At 48.2% G+C, this 19,876-nt stretch overlaps 1 protein-coding gene across 1 annotated transcript in view; it reads left to right on the plus strand.

The window, feature by feature from the left end:
* Positions 1 to 3,491: 3,491 nt before the first annotated feature.
* Positions 3,492 to 19,876, plus strand: part of PADI4 (peptidyl arginine deiminase 4) — a 40,347-nt gene continuing 23,962 nt past the window's right edge. Inside the window, exons 1-2 of the mRNA XM_056123597.1 lie at positions 3,492 to 3,583; positions 16,785 to 16,965. Of these exons, the coding sequence (XP_055979572.1) occupies positions 3,492 to 3,583; positions 16,785 to 16,965 (273 nt within the window). The remainder of the gene's footprint in view (positions 3,584 to 16,784; positions 16,966 to 19,876) is intronic.

Genomic DNA, 19,876 nt, shown 5'->3' on the forward strand with positions numbered 1-19,876 from the left:
CCTTCTCGAACCCACAGCAGGTCCCTGCCTCTGGGCCCTTGCACTGTCTGTTTCCTCCATATGGAGTATCTCCTCGAAATCATTCCCTCCTTCATGTCTTTACTTGATTGTCTCACCATCTTATTTATTTATTTTTTTTATGCAGGAGTACTGCTATTTATTCAGCCACTGATTAGCTGATTGAATTGTGCATAAACTCCACCTTCCTTTTTTTCCCCATTTTTTATACTTTTATTTATTGAATCACCATGAGAGCAGTTACAAAGCTTTCGAGTTTAAGTCTCAGTCATACAATGAAACACCCATACCTTCACCAGTGCCCATTCTCCACCACCAAAAACCCCAGTATACCGCCATCCCACACCCTCCCCCTACCTGTGGGGCAGATGATTTCCACATTGCTCTCTCTCTCTCTACTTTGATTACATTCAATATTTTGACACCAGACCCACCATTATTTTATTTAGGATTTTACCCCAACACTCAGATCTGCCGAAAAGGCAACAGTAGACAATTTGTTTTCTATTGCTGGTTATGTATAACACATGATGTCGCATGGGTGCATTAGTGATCACGCGATTTTGAAATTCCAAAATTTTAACAATTAAATCTGGAGGGATTTCTTGCCAAAACCTGCTGGGTTCCAGGATTTGTTCCTGAGTCTCTGGGATCATGGCCGTTAAGCAACTCTATCAGGAGCCAGTTCGTGGGCGGCGACTCTAGGTCTCATTGAGATGGGGAGGAAAGGGCTGGCTTCAACCCTATCCTGTGAGGCCCCATGTGTCTCATCACTGCGGGCACAATCTGACTATCCAGTGGCCTCTGGAAGATGGCGGCCACCAAGCCGCCTCGAGGGAGCAGGTGGAGGGACAGCATCCTATCCCCCCTGGGGTGGCCCGGCGACAGTAACCTACTGCAGGGACTGGACGCATTTCTGCCAAAAGCCGTTGGGTTTCAAGATTTGTTTCTGAGTCTCTGGAATCATGGCCTTTAAGCAATTTGATCAGGAACCAGAGAGGCCGTTGTGGGCGGTGACTCGGGGTCTCGTTGGGACAGGGAGGAAAGGGTCGGCTCCATCCCCATCCTGTGATGACCCTCGTGTCTCGTCACTGTGGGCCCAAATCTGCCTGTCCAGTGGCCTCTGGAGGATGGTGGCCACCAGGCCACCAGGGGGAAGGCCACCATCCTCCATCTCAGGTGGCCACCAGACCAAGGCATGAAACCTATTCCCACCTGGGGTGGCCCAGCGCCAGTAACCTACTGCAGGGACTGGACGCATTTCTGCCAAAAGCTGTTGGGTTTCAAGATTTGTTTCTGAGTGTCTGGAATCATGGCCTTTAAGCAGTTTGATCAGGAACCAGAGAGGCCTTGCCTACAATTATATAGCTGAGCTGGAGGTGGTTTGTGGGTGTGTCTCCCACATACCTAACTTTTGGCCATTTACTTTCTTGGTAAACTTTGCCCCAAGTTTTTGGGGTCTGGCCAAAGGCACAGCAGCAATTTTGGGGTATCTAGAAGTCTGAAGGCGCCATCAGGCTGCTGATGCATTCGCCTCACAGGTACAGATTAATCTGCTGGTGGCACCATACCCCCTTCTCACCATCTTCTTTGAAGCAAAAATTCAGAGCTAGGGAGATAGCTCAAAGTGACCCCGCAGATGAATCAGAGCCTCAGGCTTGCATGGCATCTTCTGGCACAGGGAATGGTTTCAGATAGCTTTGAACCTGGGTCCTCCCCCCCGCAACCCCTCGATCTTTCTCTGGGGAAACTGCACCCAGCTGTGCTCAGTGGCTACTCCTAGCTCGGTACTCGAAGGGTCATGCAGTGCTGGGGATTAAACCTAGCCTCCTGCATCCAAAGCATGAGCTCTAGTCCACTTAATTATCTCCCCAGCTCTGAATTCCTACTTTATGGGTTGAGGGTCCTTGGGATTTTTTTACTGATCCTCTCTGAGCTTTCGTGCCCCACAGCTAAAGCGGGCAGCATTGCAACTCAGCCCTGCTCAGATCCCTCCAAGCGTGGCTCTTAATGAATGAGACTAATTCTTGGTTTCGACACCAAAGCAAACAAACACGTAATCTCCAACCCCCCAAACTCTCTGTTCTCCCCAGATCCCGATGCATACTGCCTCAGGGTGGGAGGTGTAGGGCGGTTCCCTGTCTTTCCGTCCTCCTACCCTGACCTACCGTGACCCACCAACTCTCAGAGCCTGTCACCCTAGCACAGGTCCAGCCACAATTCTGAAGCCAAGTGACAACCTTGCCAGAGTTTCCCTGCCTACAGCGTCTTGTCAGATCCTCAGACGCCTCAGCAAAGGCAGGTATCCTGCGGTGTGCAGAGAAGCTGGGATTCCAGGGCAGGAATCTTTCCCTTCCTCTTCCAGCTCTGACACACACACACACACACACACACACACACACACACACACACGCTATAGCACCTTGTGCAAGCTACCGTTCTTCTCCGCATCTCTATTGTCTTGTCTATAAAGGAGCAGAAATAATAATAATAGTAATAAGTCTTTACAGACTTGTCACGTGAAATGCCCTTTGCTTCTGTAGTAAAGGATCAAGTTTGATTTGCTTGCTTTCCACAGATGAGCACTTGGTAAAGCTGCTATTCTGGGGTCTTGGGTCCAATGCTTCGACCTCCCTGCCCTCTAGCTGGGCAGCCTCCTGTGCTTCAGTTTCTGTCTCTGAAGGATGAGGGGTAATGACGGTTCTGCCCTTGGAAAGTCACTGTGAGGATGAAAGGAGAGACTGAGCAGGATGGACTTCGCATGGTTGTCTTTCAATTTTTCTCTTTGGGTCACACCCAACAATGCTCAGGGGTTACTCCTGGCCCATGCACTCAGGAATTACTCCTGGCAGTGCTGGGGGATGGTATAGGATGCAGGGAATCGAACCTGGTTGAGCCACATGCAAAGCAAACGCCCTACCTGCTGTGCTATGGCTCCAGCCTCACACAGGTTTGTCTTAATGAGTTATTTGATGCAGGAGGCGGAGAAAGCCACCTGGCACAGAGAAAATGCCCAAGAAGGGGAACTTGTGGTGAGGGTGACCCAACCTGGGGAGACTTGTCCCAAACCAAGTTAGACTTTGAACATGTGGCCAGGGCTGTGATCTCCTGTCTAAAATCCTCCCAAGCTCCCCGATTTCCTAACCTTCTCTTCTGGACAGGCCTGTTTGACCTGGTCAGCTGAGAGCCAGGTGTTCTCAGCAGTAATGAAGCCATGTGCAGGAACTCTGGGACCCTCCAGCCCCCCCAAGCCCTCCGACCTTCCCAGGAAGTGGACAGAGCCCTGGATGCCCTTGGTGCTGCTGGCAAGGCCCCCCCAGGGGTCCATGGCGGTTCCAGGCCACAGGCCCAAGACCTGTGTGGGGAGGGGTTGAGCTGCTGGGCCTCCAACCACATGTGCTGACTCATGGCTCTGCAGTATAAAGGAAGCCAGCCTGGGCTTCCTGCAGCTGGGAGGACGAGCCAGCCAGATGATGGCCCAGGGGACCAGGATCCACGTGAGCGTAGAGCATCCCACCTATGCGCTGTGTGTGCTGGACACCGAGACTCAACTGGATGTCTGCAGGTGAGCCAGGGACGCTCTGAGGGCTGGGGGCAGAAGCCAGGATGCTGGATGAACCTGCCTGGGGCTCAGGAATTAGGTTCCAGCCTCACGGGTTGTCGTGGCCAGGGGAGAAAAGAGTACACAGAGGCTGAGTGCTCCTGAGGTCAGACTCAGAGCAGAAAGTTCTTGGCTATGAAGCAGAGAGAGAGAGAGAGAGAGAGAGAGAGAGAGAGAGAGAGTGGTGGGGTGGGGTGTGCTTCTGGGCCTCACCACAGAGGAATTCATACAGGGCAAACAGGACTGTCCTCATCTCTTTTCACCACTGGATGCTCAGAGGGGATCTACAATCTACCTAAAGTCACACAGTAAGCGTGGACCTGATGACCCCTTCCAGGCTCAAGGGTGCACTTGTGACCCCGAGTCTCTCAGCTAAACCTGCTTCAGCCATGATGAGACAGGTCCTGGCAGGGGAAAGCAGGTCTGCTGGGGACTAGCTGGGAAGCCGTGGTCAGCTGAGCCTCAGTTTCCTCATCTGTGAGATGGGCGCAATACTCTATTCCTAGGGAGGGGGTTGGGAGGAAATGTGAGGTTTGTCAAGTACGAGGCTCCATGCTGGGCAAGTCGCTGGTGGTTGTTCACTCATTCAGGAATTCACTTAGCTGATGCTCACTGGGTACCTCCTGTACACCCAGCCCCATGCCAGGCTCCAGTTAGGCAGGCGGCCCAGGAACACGTTCAGTGCCCACAGGGCTCCTGCCCACGGGCATCTCGACTTCCTCCCCTCTCAGTGTGGCACAGGGGAGCATGGACATGCCTGTAAGTCTCTGAGCCTCAGTTTACCCATCTGCAAAGTGGGAAAGTGAAACTCCCCACTGCTGAGTGACATTGAAGGTTCAGGACATAAGGTACACCGGCATCTGGCAGAGGAGTGTGAGGGGTCCGCAGGGGTCCAGTGGGGGTGCAGGGCTGCAGCCCATGTCTGGGGCTCAGACTCTGCGCTGCCTCCCAGAGGCTGTGGGAAATCACAAGAAGACTTGCTCGGGGCTGCCTTACAACAGCACCTCACATCTAAACACACACACACACACACACACACACACACACACAGTGAAACCCCTGAGATGATGGGGTCCGAGAGGGACTGGAAAATGAAAGAACCCATACGCACAGTCACATTCCAGGTACGCTTCACCTCAGAGCCTCAGTTTCCCCATCTGGCAGAGGCCAGAGACATGGCTATGGAGCCCTAAGAGGGAATTTCTTCTGGTCCCTGTAGTGGAACCCCCCACCCAGAATAGATATGCTGAGGGAGCTTACCTCCTGAAAGGGCCCCAAGTCTCTATATTCGCATGGTCCTTAGAGACCCTCTGTGTCCTGCTGTCCCTGGGAGACCCTGGTCTGTGACCGCAGCCTGTGGAGGCGCCACCCCTGAAGAGCAGAGACCCAGCCCTGGGGCTTTGGCAGAGAAGCCGGGTCTTTCCTTCTGTGTTGGTTTGGCCAGGGAAGGCTATAATCAAGTGAGGCACTCGAGCAGAATGGCACGGGTGCTGCCGCCCTGGCCCTGGGCACCCCTCCTGAGCGTCCCTAATTTCCTAGGATCACTGTCTCACTGCCACAATGGCGTGATGACCAGCCCTAGCCCTGCACACCTCACGGGGTGTAGGAAGCATGAGAAGGCCACTCCCCTGAGTTACAAGGACACAGGTGGGGTGTCCCTGGACCCAGATCCCCACGCCCGGGGTCAGAGTCATAGGACAGCAGGGAGGGACCTGCATTTGCTCATGGCTGACCCAAATTTGATCCCCAGCATCCCATATGGTCCCCCTGAGTCTGGCCAGGAGTGGTCCCTGAGTACAGAGCCAGAAATCAGCCTGTGTATCATCAGTGATGGGCCCAAAATAAAGGATCCCCAAACTTGGCAGAAGCAGCCCAAGTTGCCTGGACATAGCCTGGTCCTTTGAGGCTGCCTGGGGACGTTCTGCAGAGGCCCCTGAGACCTAAACCCCATAGTCTTCAGGGGAGTATCTGATCATTTTAAGGGCCCAAGAGATAGCCTAGCAGGTATGGTGTTCACCTTGCTGAACCCAGGTTCAGTCTCCAGCATCCCATTTGGTACCCTGAACCCTGCCAGGAATGATTCCTGAGTGCAGAGCCAAGAGTAATCCCCAAGTACTGCCAGATGTGACCCTAAAACTAAAACAGAGGACGTAGAGGAGGTGGAGGAGGAGGAGGAAGAGGAGGAAGTAGTCATTTCAATCATCTGGGCACCAGGAGAGCAGGCCTGGTGGGAGGAAATGGACAGAACCCTCTCTGGGTTGTGCCTTGCAATGCAGGTCAGTTCATGCACCTGTCCATGTGGACCCTGCCTGCTTCCCTGACCCCTAGAGTCAGTGTGCTGAGGCCCAGGCCAGTGTTCTCTGGAAAGCAAAGATCTGGCCATCCTGCTCCCCAGACTCCACTGGGAGGGAAACTGGCTGGGACCAGGTGGCAAAGTCAGCCCCTGCCCCAAAGTGACAGGATCTGCTGCTCCCATCCAGCTGACATGGAGAGGTGTCCTTGCCAAGGGGAACCCTTGCCATGCCTGCCTCTGGACCCAGAGCCCATGCCTGAGGACATTACCCTCTGCCTAGCCAGGATGCCCCGGGGCCATGGAATTTACCCCCCCCCCCCACCCCATTCCCCAGCTCTGCGTCTGACATAGGGTGTGGGGCAGGGAATGAATCAATGAACAAGTGTAGGTGCTCTTTAAGCATTTGTTGAACGACTAAATGAAGTGTGAGCAGGCACGGGGCTTACTTGTCTTTATCCACCTGCAGTACCTGGAGCCGAACAGGCACCCGGGTACCTTGACACCTTTTTGCAACAGGAGAGACGGGTGGGGGGAAATCAAAGCAAGACAAAGTGAGACTATACTCAAAAGTACGCGGCCCTCCTCCATCGGCCATTACCATCCCTCCTCTGGGCAGGACACCCCACAGCTCAGCAGGGGGTCTGCCCCCTCCCCTTGGCCCCAGGGAAGCACTGCCCGCTGCCTTCTCTGCTCTAATCTCCCTGAACCAGTGTGGTGTGAGGAACAAAAGGAGAAGAAAGAGGAAGGGGAAGAGAGAACTTTCTAGAAAGCAATGTCTGCCATAGCCACACCCTTTGTGACCTTGTGAAAGATGAACCTTCCTTTCCGTTTGAGGTGACGAAACCCTGGGCTCATATAGGGAGGTTGGGCAAAGCGGGGCCCCCAAGACGCGCTGAGTCCCCGATCTCTGACCCCTCAGCCACCTTCCTGCTTGGGAACCTGGCCATAGGCGACTCCTCAGGCCACAGCTCCATCCTGGCCTCTCCTTTCTTCCCGACACCCTGGGCTGCCCCCACTGCCCGCTGGTTTGCTGAAACCAGCCCACCTTCCCCTCCTTCATCCCGTGCACCTGTCTGCCCCCTCACTTCCCTCTGACCCCGGCCACCAGCTTCCTGTCGGCGGGAAGACGAGGGACCTGGCCAGGATCCCGTTCGCTCTGCGTTCCCTGAGCCGTGACTATGCGAGCAGGGCAGAGCCAGACTCTTTCCTGTCAGTGGGGTGGGGGGGAAGTTGCCCCAACTGCTCAGGGGGTCCAGGCTTCCGGTAGACCACAACAGGGGCTCCTCCTCTCCAGCGCCCACTGCTATGTCTGGGAAATGGGGGACGATAAAAATACCTCGGCAGGGTCGGGATGTGTCTGAGTGATGGAGCACACGACTCACAGGAGAGGGGGCCTGGCTTGGTTCCCGGCTCTACCGACAGAAAAAGGAACAAGGATCTATTCGGCTAAGAGGCCCTGGACAGCAGGCCGATGGGGCCCACTGCAAATTGTGGGTGCTTGCACCAATACTGGGGATTCCTGATAAGGTTGATTCACATCACTTTTTGGCCATAGCAGACACAAAACTTTTCACTGTTGCCAACATTTTCAAAACCCACACACACCAAAAAACTTATAAAGCACATTTAGAAAACCAATAGCCCAAGTGAAAAATTCGTAACAATTTTTTTTTACCAAAGTAGACATGCAGATGGAAAATAAGCGCATGGAAAGATGATTTAACATTGGTATTATAAGTGATCAGGGAGCTGACAATTGAAACAATAATGAGATACCAATGCACACCTTTTAAAATGGCCCAAATCCAGAACACCAAAGCCATCAAATGTAGCAAAGTGTGTGGGACATCTGAATTCCCATTCACTGCTGGTGGGAATAAAAGTGCTACAACTATGTTGTACAAAAGTTAGGCAGCTTCTTAAAAAAAAAAAAAAAAAAAAAGGGGCTGCAGTGATAGCACAGTGGGTAGGGCGTTTGCCTTGCACGCAGCCAACCCAGGTTCAATTCCCAGCATCCCATATTATCCCCTGAGCACTGCCAGGAGTAATTCCTGAGTACATGAGCTAGGAGTGACCCCTGTGCATCGCTGGGTATGACTCCCCCTCCCGCCAAAATAAGCAAAAAAAACAAAAAACAAAAACAAGCAAACAGGGTTGGACCGATAGTACAGCAGGTAGGATGCTAGCCTCGCATGCGGCTGATCAGGGTTTGATCCCCAGCATACCGTATGGTCTCTCTAGCACTGCCAGAAATAATTCCTGAATGCAGAGCCAGGAATAATCCCTGAGTATCACTTTAAAGAAGGAAACAAAAATACTCTTACCTTACTTTCCAAATAAACATACTCTTTGGCATTTACCCCAGTGAGTTAAAAACTCTCTGGTTGAGAACTGAGTGTTAAAATAAATATAGGGATATACCTGATAACCTTTCGGTATCTTTATTGCAAACCACAATGCACAAAAGGAGAGAGGGAGAGGGAGAGAGAGAGAGAGAGAGAGAGAGAGAAATGCCTGCCATAGAGGGCAGACTGGGGACGGTGATAAGAGAAGAAAAACTGGGAACATTGGTGGGGTGGGGAAGGTACACTGGTGACGGGATGGGTATTGGAACAGTGTATGACTGAAACTTAAATCATGAATAGCTTTGTAAGGGTCTGTCTCACAGTGATTCAATAATAAAGTCTTAAAGATAAATAAATAAAAATTAAATTAAAAAAGGAGTTGAAACTATTTCTACAGAAACTTTTCCCAATGGTATTTAAAGCAGCATTATTCACTATTGCCAAAAATTGGAAGCAACCAAGACCTTCTTCTTTGTAGTGACTAGATAAAGTGTCTTTCATCTAGACAATGGATATCACACAGCACTTGGAAGAAATGAGCTATCGAGTTATGAAAAGACCTGGAGGAAATCAAGATGCATGCTCTTAAGTGAAAGAAGCCAGTCTGAAAAGGTTATGTAATGTGTGGTTTTGACTAGATGGCATTCTGGAAAAGGGAAAAATATGGAAGCAGGAGTGGGTTAGGAACAGTGAAACTACTCCGGTGTTAGGACGAAAGATATGCTGGCCACGCATTTGTCCAAACAGAATATACAACATAAAGCATGAACCCTAAGGTAAACTGTGGACCTGGGATGATAATGACGGGTCTAGGTTCATAGGCTATAACAAATGCACCACTCTGGTAAAAGCCATTGATAACTGGGAGCCCTGATAGTAAGGACAGGATATTTAAAGATATATAAGGAACAAAGTGTCCTGTGAACCTTCTTTTACAGATAACTCGATCATCAGTGCTCAAAGTTCCAAATGACTTTGGAAGCCTTAGCAACATTTCTACCTTGGTTTTCTTCCTGAAAGAGTCTTACTAGGAGAAATTGAGTTTCTTTAAGTAATTTTACTGACTCTCAGGCCAGAGTCACTAGTAGAGTGGGTAGGGCATTTGCCTTGCACAGCGCCGAACTGGGTTTGATCCCCAGCATCCCATATAATCTCCTGAGCACCGAAAGGAATAATTCCTGTGTGCTCAAGGAGTAACCCTTGAGCATCACTTGGTGTGACTCCCCTAAAATAAATAAATTAATTAATAACTATTTCTTAGTGATTCTCTCTTTTTTTTTTTGTATGAGCTAATCTGAAAAGCCCTCTGTGTATAGAAACCGGCTTCTTCCTTTCCTAAGAGCTGGGGTATCTGCCATGATCTCTCGTTTCTTGATGCTTATATAGAAATCAACTATTTTATGGCTCACCATCTCTGCCTTATTCTTTAATATTTACCTGTTCCATTTCTGGTCTGGTCTATCAATCATAGTGATTTCTCATCTGTTCCATCCCATTGACTATACAAATCCATTTGGGAAGAATTCATACCTTTATGCTATTAAGCCTTCCAAATTCAGTCATATTTCTTCCTAATTATGTTTCTTTCTTTTAATTGGGGTTTTCTCTGTTTTCAATTAGTTTGATCGTTTTCTTTCATAAAATACTTATTTTTCTTTTATTAGATTTACCCCTAGGCATTTTACAGTGCTTTGCCTTACCATTTTATAAATTATATCTTTTTGGGGGGGAGGAAGGGCACTGGTGATGCTCGGGGCTTACTTCTGGCTGTGTACTGAGGGATCACTTCTAGTGGATCAGGGGACCACATGCAGTGCTGTGGATCAAACTGGGGTGAGACACATGCAAGCCAAGGGTCATATTCCCTGTACTGTCTCTCCAAGACAAGACTCTGTATCATTTTTTAAATTTTATTTTCTAACTTTTTATTGATGATGTATTAAAAAATATTTTTTGCCTCTTCATCTCTCTAGCTACCTAAAGACACTTTAACCATTTCTTTGTCTCTTCCTTTCTTTTGTTTTTGTTTGGGGGCTACACCTGATGGCGTTCACAGCCTACTCCTGACTGCACTTAAAGATCACTCTTGGCAATGCTCAAGGGATCATATGGGATGCCAAGGATCAAATCTGGGCTAGCCACTTGAAAGGCTAACTTTATTTGCTGTACTATCTGTTCAGTCCCAGTTCTTTCTTTTTATGGTGGGGAGACCATATCCAGTAATACTCAAGGGTTATTTCCCATGAGTCGCTCAGGAGTCAACTCCTGGCAATGGGTCCTAGCAATGCTCATGAGACCAGGTGATGCCAGGGATTGAATTTGGGTGTTTGGCATGCAAAGCATGTATTCGGTCCTTTAAACCATCTCTATAGTGCCTCCCATTTCTTTTTGTTGTACTGTCTTTGGGGGGGGGGGGGTTATAAATAATCATATTGCCTACACATATTGGCGGATTTTCTCTTATTTGCCTGTACATACTTGCTGTATTCCTTTTGCTTTTTATTCTCCTGCTGCAGTGACAAGTATTGCGAGTACAATGTTGAAAAGATGTGGTGACAGTTGAGAATTTTCACTATTAAATATATTTGCTGCGAGTTTTTGTCTGCCTTCTGTCAACTACTTACCAAAACCCCTGCTCATGGGGCCGGGGACTACAGCTGGCAGGGCCCTTGCCTTGCATATAGCCATGAGTGTTCATCCCTGGCACCCATATGGTCCCCAAAGCCCTGCCAGAATGATCCCTGAGCACAAAGCCAGAAGTAAGCCCTGAGCACTACCAGATGAACAACAGTAACAACAATAAAAAAAAACCAAAAACCATCTAATGGTTTTGGTTTTGGTGTTGGTGTTTCCTTTATTATTATTATTATTATTATTATTATTATTATTATTATTTGAACAATTCCTAACCTCCCAGTCTCTGAACCATCTTCCTAGGAGTTAATCAGTTTTGCTAGTCTATTTTATTTGTATTGATTTACTCATTTCTATAACACCAATTTCTTATTTGAAAAGATTGTTTCCTTTTTATAGTCCCCTTCTGTATACTTAATTTTCCTCTTGAAAAATTAATTTTTCTTTTTTTAAAAATTTTATTTACTAATTTTTAGGCACTGTGACTTAAGTTATTCATAGTTGTGTTTCAGGCATACAGTTTTCTCACATGTATCCTGTCAGCTCTCATATTTTTAAAGACATAGGCTCTTAAGACATAGACAACTTTAGCTCCCTATAAGTTTTAAAATATAGTATTTTTACTGTTACTCAGTCCTAAGTACTATTAATTTCCATTAATTACCCTGTTAAGTGGAGTCTCTTAGTGACTTAGGTACACTGTGATCAAAGAAAAAGCTTCCTTTATTGGATTGCCTTATCCTTTTATATCTGCTGAAACTTGCTTTACGGCCAATCAGGTGATCAATAATCTTGTGCCTCAGGTGCCCTTCGCTTGGGTAAATGTGTCTTCACTACATGTAAAGTACTGCATTCTATGAAATTCACTGAATCCATTTGCTAATGGCATTGCTACTCTGCCCTGCCCCCGTCCCCTCCCCCACCATTAAATCTATTATTGAGAAAGAATTGAGTCTTCAATTATGATGGTGGATGTGTCAGTTCCTCCCATATTCCCATCATGTTTGCCTTATTATTGAGGCTAGATGGCACACAAGTTTAGAATTTCTTCTAGGTGCTCTGAACCTTGTATTATTAGGGTATGACTCTCTATTGGGCTAGAGCGATAGCACAGCGGTAGGGCGTTTGCCTTGCACACAACCAACATGGCTGACCCGAGTTCGATTCCTCCACCCCTCTCTGAGAGCCGGGCAAGCTACCGAGAGTATCTCTCCCGCACGCCAGAGCCTGGCAAGCTACCCGTGATGTATTCGATATGCCAAACACAGGAACAACAAAGTCTCCAATGGAGACGTTACTGGGCCCGCAACCGATGAACAACGGGAGGACAGTGACAGTGACTCTCTATTGCAAAGAGTGCATTTCTAAATGCCTCAAAGTGAATTTTGATAAGAATATTCATAATTCAATTCTCTCAGTTAGTATTGCTTAATCTTTTTCATCTTGAATTTTTTTTTCACCTCTTCTGGGTCCTTTTATTTTAGGGGTATCTAATGAATAAAAAGTAGCTGATTTTTTTAATCTATTTCATAATTATCTTTCAAACTAGTAACATTAGTACATTTAAGTTGATTTTTTTTCTTGTTTGGGGGCTATTCTGGGAAATTCCCAGGGGTTACTCCTAGCTATGCATTCAGGAATTACTCCTGGAAATGTTCGGGACACCATATGAGATGCCAGGGATCGAATCCAGGTTGGCCACGTGCAAAGCAAGCTTGTTACCTGCCATATTATCTCTCCAGCCCCCATTTGAATGATTTTCATTATATTTTTGGATTTGTTTTATCATTTTATTTTTATTTTCCCAATGTTATTTCTATATTGCCTATTGATTTTTCATTGTATTTTTTTTACTTTTTTGGGGTCACACCCAGTGATGCTCAGGGGTTCCTCCTGGCTCTGCACTCAGGAATTATTCCTAGCAATGCTCAGGGGATCATATGGGATGCCGGGGATCAAACCCGGGTCGGTTGTGTGCAAGGCAAACACTGTACTATTGCTCTGCCCCCTCATTATCTTTTTTTTCTTTTTTTGTTTTTTGGGTCACACCCAGCAATGCACAGGGGTTACTCCTGGCTCTGCGCTCAGGAATTACCCCTGGTGGTGCTCAGGGGACCATATGGGATGCTGGGAATCGAACCTGGGTTGGCCACGTGCAAGGCAAACGCCCTACCCGCTGTACTATTGCTCCAGCCCCGCTCATTATATTTTTAAGTAGATATTTTCCCTGATCACTTGTATTGTATTTTCTACAGAAAGTTATGGACTCTATTTTTTTTATTATTTTAATGACTACTTTTAAATATCAATTATAACATTTAAATAGAAAATCTAGAATTAAACACTATCTTGATTCCCTCTTAATTAAGAACTGTTCACTATCCCTCCCAATTTATGTCCTGCTCTTTTAATTTTTAATACTTTTATCATCTTATAATATACACAATTTTTGTTTAGCACTGTAGCACTGCCCTCCCGTTGTTCATCGATTTGCTCGAGCGGACCAAATAACATCTCCATTGTGAGACTTGTTATTGTGTTTGGCATATTGAATAGGTCACGGGTAGCTTGCCAGGCTTTGCCGTGTGGGCGAGATACTCTTGATAGCTTGCCAGGCTCTCCGAGAGGGGCGGAGGAATATTTGTTTAGATTTATTAAAACAGCATTTTATTTGTTCACCTTTTTTTTTGGCATCTCAGATCATCCTTCCAGAATCATATTCTTTCTCCTCTTCTTCCTTATTAACTTCTATACTTTTGTTGTTGTTTTTTGTTTGTGTTTAGGGTCACATCAGCAGTGCTTAGAGCTTATCCCTGCTCTGCACTCAGGGATCACTCCTGGCAGTGCTCAGGGGACCATACGGTGTGTCAGGAATAAAAAGCAGTTGGCTGCATGCAAGGCAAATGTCCTACTCACTCTATTATCACTATTATCATTACTGACCCCTCTCACTTCTATTTTTTGAATTCTAATTAACATCTGAGATCACGTTTGCTTCAGATGAGTAACAATTATTTCATATTTGTATATGTTGTGAAATTACTGCCATAGATTTATTGCTAACATCTATCACCATACAGTTACACATTTTGACATTTTGCCCTTCCTCCCTCCCTCCCTCCCTCCCTCCCTCCCTCCCTCCCTTCCTTCCTTCCTTCCTTTCCCTCCCTCCCTCCCTCCCTCCCTCCTTTCCTTCCTTCCTTCCCTTCCTCCCTCCCTCCATCCTTTCTTCCTTTCTTCCTTCCTATTTGCTTCCTTCCTTCCTTCCTTCTCTCTCTCCCTCCCTCTCTCCCTCCCTCCCTCCCTCCCTTCCTCCCTCCCTTCCTTCCTTCCTTCCTTCCTCCCTCCCTCCCTCCCTCCCTCCCTCCCTTCCTTCCATCCTTCCTTCCTTCCTTCCTTCCTCACTCCCTCCCTCCTTTTTTCCCTCCCTCCCTCCCTCCCTCTAGAGTGGCAAGAAGTAAAGAGAAGGAAGGAAGGAAAGCAGGAAGGAAGGAAGGGAGGGAGGGAGGGAGGGATGAAGAAGGAAGGAAGGAAGGAAGGAAGGAAGGAAGGAAGGAAGGAAGGAAGGAAGGAAGGAAGGGCAAAATGTGTAACTGTATGGTGATAGATGTTAGCAATAAATCTATGGCAGTAATTTCACAACATATACAAATATGAAATAATTGTTACTCATCTGAAGCAAACGTGATCTCCCTCCCTCCCTCCATCCCTTCCTTCCTTCCCACTTTCCTTCCTTCCTTCTCTTTACTTCTTGCCACACCCAGCAATCCTCTGGGCTTACTCCTGGCTCAGTGCTCAGGGGTTACTCCTGGCAGGGCTCGGGGGCCATCTGGGGTGCCAGAGATCAAACTGGGCTTGGCCGCATACAAACCTTACTTCCTATATATTCTCTCCAGTCCCAAATTTTGTTTTTCTGATGATAAGAACTTTTCAGATTTAATTGCAGAAACTTTCAAATCTGCAGTCCAGCATCATTGACTGTAGCCAATTTGTGTCTAGGCATCTTCAGAAACTTATTTATTTTTTACCTTTTTCCGTTAAACCTGTTTTACCCTCATTCAATGCTCTTTCCCTGTACCCTTCACCCATACCCCAGCCTCTGGCAACCACCAATTTGTTCTCTGTGTCCATGAGCTCTGGTTTGTGATTGTGGCTTATGTGTTTCTTTGGGGCTTCACATGTAAAAAAGGTCAGTTATTGTCTTCAAGTTTGACCTTTAGAAATTGTTTTGGCCAATGGGTCTGGAGAAATAGTACAGCAGATGAGGCCTTACATGCAGTTGACCTGGGTTCGATCGCCATCATCTCACATTCCTGAGCACCACCAGGATTGACTCCTGAGTGCAGAGCCAGAAGTAACCTTGAGCATTGCAGATGTGGCCCAAAAACAAATGAGTAAATTAAAATCAACAACTTAAAAGAAAAGAAATTGCTTGGGCTAATGCTTGTCTTTAAATACCAGCTCCAGGGCTAGAGCAATAGTACACTAGGTAGGGCACTTGCCTTGCATGCGGCTGACCCAGGTTCAATCTCCAATATTGCATATGGTCCCCCAAGCCCTACCAGGAGTGATTCCTGAGTGTAGATCCAGGAGTTACCTCTGAGCATTGTCCGGTGTGGTCAAAACACAAATAAACAAGAAAAAATATCAGTTTTCCTTGTCCAGAAACATCTTTATTGAAATATAATTTTGGAGCTGGAGAGATAGTACAGGGGGCAAGACACTGGCCTTCATTTGGTCAAACCTGTCTTGAATCTTTGGTACCACATATGGTTCCCCAAAGCAGCCAGGAGTCACTCCAGAGCAGAGAGCAGGAATAGCACCTGAGCATTACTAAATGAGACTCAACCATGAATACATATATATGTATGTGTGTATATATATATATATTAGGTACACAATTCTAAATTAATAGATTTTCCCTAAAAATCCCTTTGAAGATGGGATTCAATTGTCTTCCGGGTTTTCTTGCTGACATTGAGCAATCTATTTTCAATCAAATTGTCCTCCCTTCATAGGTGAGCTGATGCTTCTCTTCAACCCCCTCTTCTCTCCACCCAAGATCTTCTCTTTGACTCTGGTGTTCTACAATTGGATGTGTGTGTGTGTGTGTGTGTGCGCACACACATGCGTGCACACATTCAGAAAAAGAGAAAAAGAAGTCCTTGGAAAGTTCTCTTATTTTCCCTCGTCTCAGCAATACTCAAAAATGTCTATTTTAGGGGCCTGGGCAATAGTCTAGCAGGTTTGGTGTTTTCCTTGTACAGGGCCAACCCGTGGTTCAATCCCCGTCATCCCATATGGTCCCCTGAGCACTGCCAGGTGTGATTCCTGAGTGCAGATCCACGAGTAACCTCTGAGCATCACCAGGTGTGACCCAAAAAGAAAAAAAAATGTCTATTTTAGGGTTGGAAAAAGTACCTCAAAGGAATAAAGCACATATTTTGCTGCAGGAGCCCTGAGTTTTCTCCCTTGCACGTCTTAATCTCCCAAGCACGACACAAGTAGCCCCCAAGCATAGCCAGGGTGCTCTTCCCACCAAACTGAGCTGAACTGTGATCTAAAGTATGAGGCAGATCCTCCCCGGAACTACCGGAACACCAGAAGTAGTGGTCTCTGTGCTATGCTCAGGACCCAGGGAGCCCCTATGAAGTGTGTGTGGGGTGCAACACTGCTCCCGAGACACCCCTACATGTTTCTGCTGTTCCCACCTCCGTGTCCTCCCAGCACACAACTCAGTTCTCCAGCTCAGGGAACCCCTCCACTTCCCAGGAGTCTCCCAGGACCCAGGCCCACTGCCACTGGGTGTTTACGCCCACTGGGGAAGAAAGAACCCTGGAGCTGGGTAGGGTGGGCCCAGCCCTGCCTCACTGTGTCTGTCTATCCTCCACAGCGCTGCCCCCGAGGGCTGCACAAGCTTCAGCCTCAGCACACCCCCCGGAGTGCTTGTCCATGTGGCCCACGGTCCTCCCACCAAGAAGAACCCCACGGGCTCCTCCAAGTGGCCTCTGGACCCGGGGCTGGAGGTGAGCCTGTGGATGAAGACCACCAGCCGCAACACGGGAGACCAGAAGGTAGTGTGGTCCTGGTGGACTGGCCGTGGAGGAGGAGGGGAGCAGTTCTCGGGTGTCTAATGCTGTGGGCCATCCCACACTGAGCCTCCAGCCAATTTTTCCCCTCAGCAAAGGCTCATGCTGGCTGATTCCCACTGCGGGATAGCCACGAGGGGTGCAGGGGTGCGTCGGTGCCTTTTGTCTCCCCCCACCCTTATCTTTTCCCTGTTGATGTGGCTGCGCTGACCAGGGTTCCCACACGTACTTGGCTGGGGTGTTCACCAGGGGTCCCACATCAAGCTTCAAGGCTTGCACACTCTGCCGTGGTGTACTGGGGCTGCACCTCTTTAGCTGAGATGTCAGCATTTGTGTTCACAGGGGATCACACCCAGCCACCCAGCTGTGCTCAGGGCTTAATCCTGGCTCTGGGCTCAGATATCACTTTTTTGGGGGGGTCACACCCAGCAGTGCACAGGGGTTACTTACTCCTGGCTCATTCACTCAGGAATTACTCTTGGCGATGTACGTGGGATCATATGGGATGCTGGGAATTGAACCCGTGTTGGCCATGTGCAAGGCAAACGGCCTACCCACTGTGCTATCGCTCCAGCCTCCTCCGGTGTCACTCTTGGTGGTGCTTGGGAAACCATATGTGGGGCCAGAGATTGAACCCTGGTCAGTCATGTGTAAGGCAAACTCCCTCCCCACTGTACTATCTTTCTAGACCCTGGGGGTCACACTCTTTAGCTGCAGTACTCTGAACGGGGTGGGGGTTGGGGGATAAGGATGCAATCATGGTGCTCCTCTGGGGTCACAGCCTGTTGCTATGGTGCTTTGCACGCACCTGACTGTAGTGTGGCTGGAAATCACCTGGGGTGCTGGAAGCCACCATCAGGGGAGCAACCAAGACCCCACTTCTGTGTAGCACCAAGCACTGCGTTTAACTCACAGGGTCATGCTTTCAAGGGAGGTATCTCCCAGCCCTCAGCAGCCGGGGCTTTGATCAAATTCATTCACTCAGCAAATGTTTAATAGCCACCTGCCACCATGTGCAGGCCAGGCCCTGAGGACAGAAAAGCGGTGGCTCTCGGGGAGCTCAGGGCTGCAGCCTTGTCTAGCACAGACAGACACAGAGCCCAGCAGCCGGGAGGCAGTGGCCCACCTTTGTGCTGCTTCTTCCGGCTGCTCTACTCATTTAGCACCAATCACTGGACACGAACAACAGAAATACATTCTCTTGAGGTTCTAGGAGACAGAAGTCCAAAGTCAGGGTGCTAGTAGCATCCTTGAATGCCCTGGAGAAGAATTGGGTCCCAGTGTCTGTGAGTGTTTCTAGGCTGTACTCCAACCCTCCGTCTCTGCTCAAGTCTATGAGCTCTACCTCACTTCACCCATCTTCAGATGCTTGTTGTCAGGCTTCTTGGAGCCAGGATGCTCCAGGATGATCTCATGACAAGATCCTTGATTACATAGGCAAAGGTCCTTTTTCTCCACTTAAGATCACATTCACAGGGTTCAGGGAAGGGTGTGAACATTTCTTTCTGGGAACTACCACGTGATGTGCTGTGCCCTACCTCCGACTGCAGACGGGTTCCATTGGACCATCTGGGGCTCCTATAGAGATCTGGGCCAACAAACACTGTTCCCAGAGGATAGGTCAAGCAAAAGACCCTCTCCCACTTCCACCACCACCATCACCAGGGCAGTGCCTTCTGTAGATGCTCAGGCCTTGGGAATCAAAGTAGGTCTGGGAGCATGAAATCAAGGATCATCTCCTGGGTTAAAGGAATGACTCTCCTAAAAGAGGGGAATGGAGCCAGGGCTCCCCATCAAGAACATGGCTGCAAGACCCCTCTGCATAAGGAAAGGGGGAGAGCCCTGTTGGAGGGACTAAAGCAGATCTGCATGGCAAGGAAGGAGATGGGAGAGAAAGCCAGTGTTAAAAGATCTCACACCAAGGACCTCATTTCTGAGGGTAATGGGACCAGAGTAAACATCTACCCAAGAAGGGCTGGGCATGTCACTCAGCAGTGGTGCACTTGCTGCACATGTGAGGTGAAGCCCTGGGTCCAATCTCTGGTACCTTAAAATGAATGAATCACAAAAAATAAAAACACATTCCCCAAGCACCCAGGACCAACCTCTCACAGATCAAGAAGAACCCCTGAGGATAGGCTGAGTCCCCACCCTGCCAAAGCCCAGGCAGCTGCACCCACATCCCACCCCTGCAGTCAAGCCAAGGGCTGAACTCCACCACTTCACTCATACTCTCTGCAGAGATGGCCAACTGCAAAATCTTTCAGGTATCCCAGTGTCCAGACTGAGAACTCTGGGGTCTTCTCAGATTGGGGGCAGGCAGCCTTCCCCCACCCCTGTACTATCAGAAGCCCTGGAAGCATGCCCCCCTCCCACAACTGCCACCATGTCAACTCACTGGCCCTGACCTGAAACCTAGATCACGCGGCCACATATGCCTCCAAATTCCACAATGCTGACATCTCAATAGGAACACAGCAAATTAGATGAGAAAACAACATCAAAGTCAACTAAACTCAACAAAAACAATAACACAGAAGGCTCAACTAACAACAAACAGCTTAGTATAAATGCTTAAACTGGGGCATAACAACCCCGTGGTGAGCTATAACAATTTTCACGTTTAAAAAATGACTTTTAAACTTATCAATTTTAATATCAGAGTTTGTTATCTAATAAATTTCAACTCTAGAATCGTATCAACAGGTGTAGCGTTTGTTTACATTTTAAAAATTAATTGGAAATAAGAACAGTAAGAGGAGTACCTAAGCACTGCCGGGTGTGGCCCTCAAACAAAACAAATAATCATAAAAAAATAATAAAAGAGAACTTCTGCCCATGAGTAACAGGCCACACCTATGGGTGAGAGCCCTTGGCGGCTGGGTAGGGAGATCGG

The sequence above is a fragment of the Sorex fumeus genome, unplaced genomic scaffold, assembly GCF_029834395.1.
Source record: "Sorex fumeus unplaced genomic scaffold, SorFum_2.1 ptg000047l, whole genome shotgun sequence".
NCBI lineage: Eukaryota > Metazoa > Chordata > Mammalia > Eulipotyphla > Soricidae > Sorex > Sorex fumeus.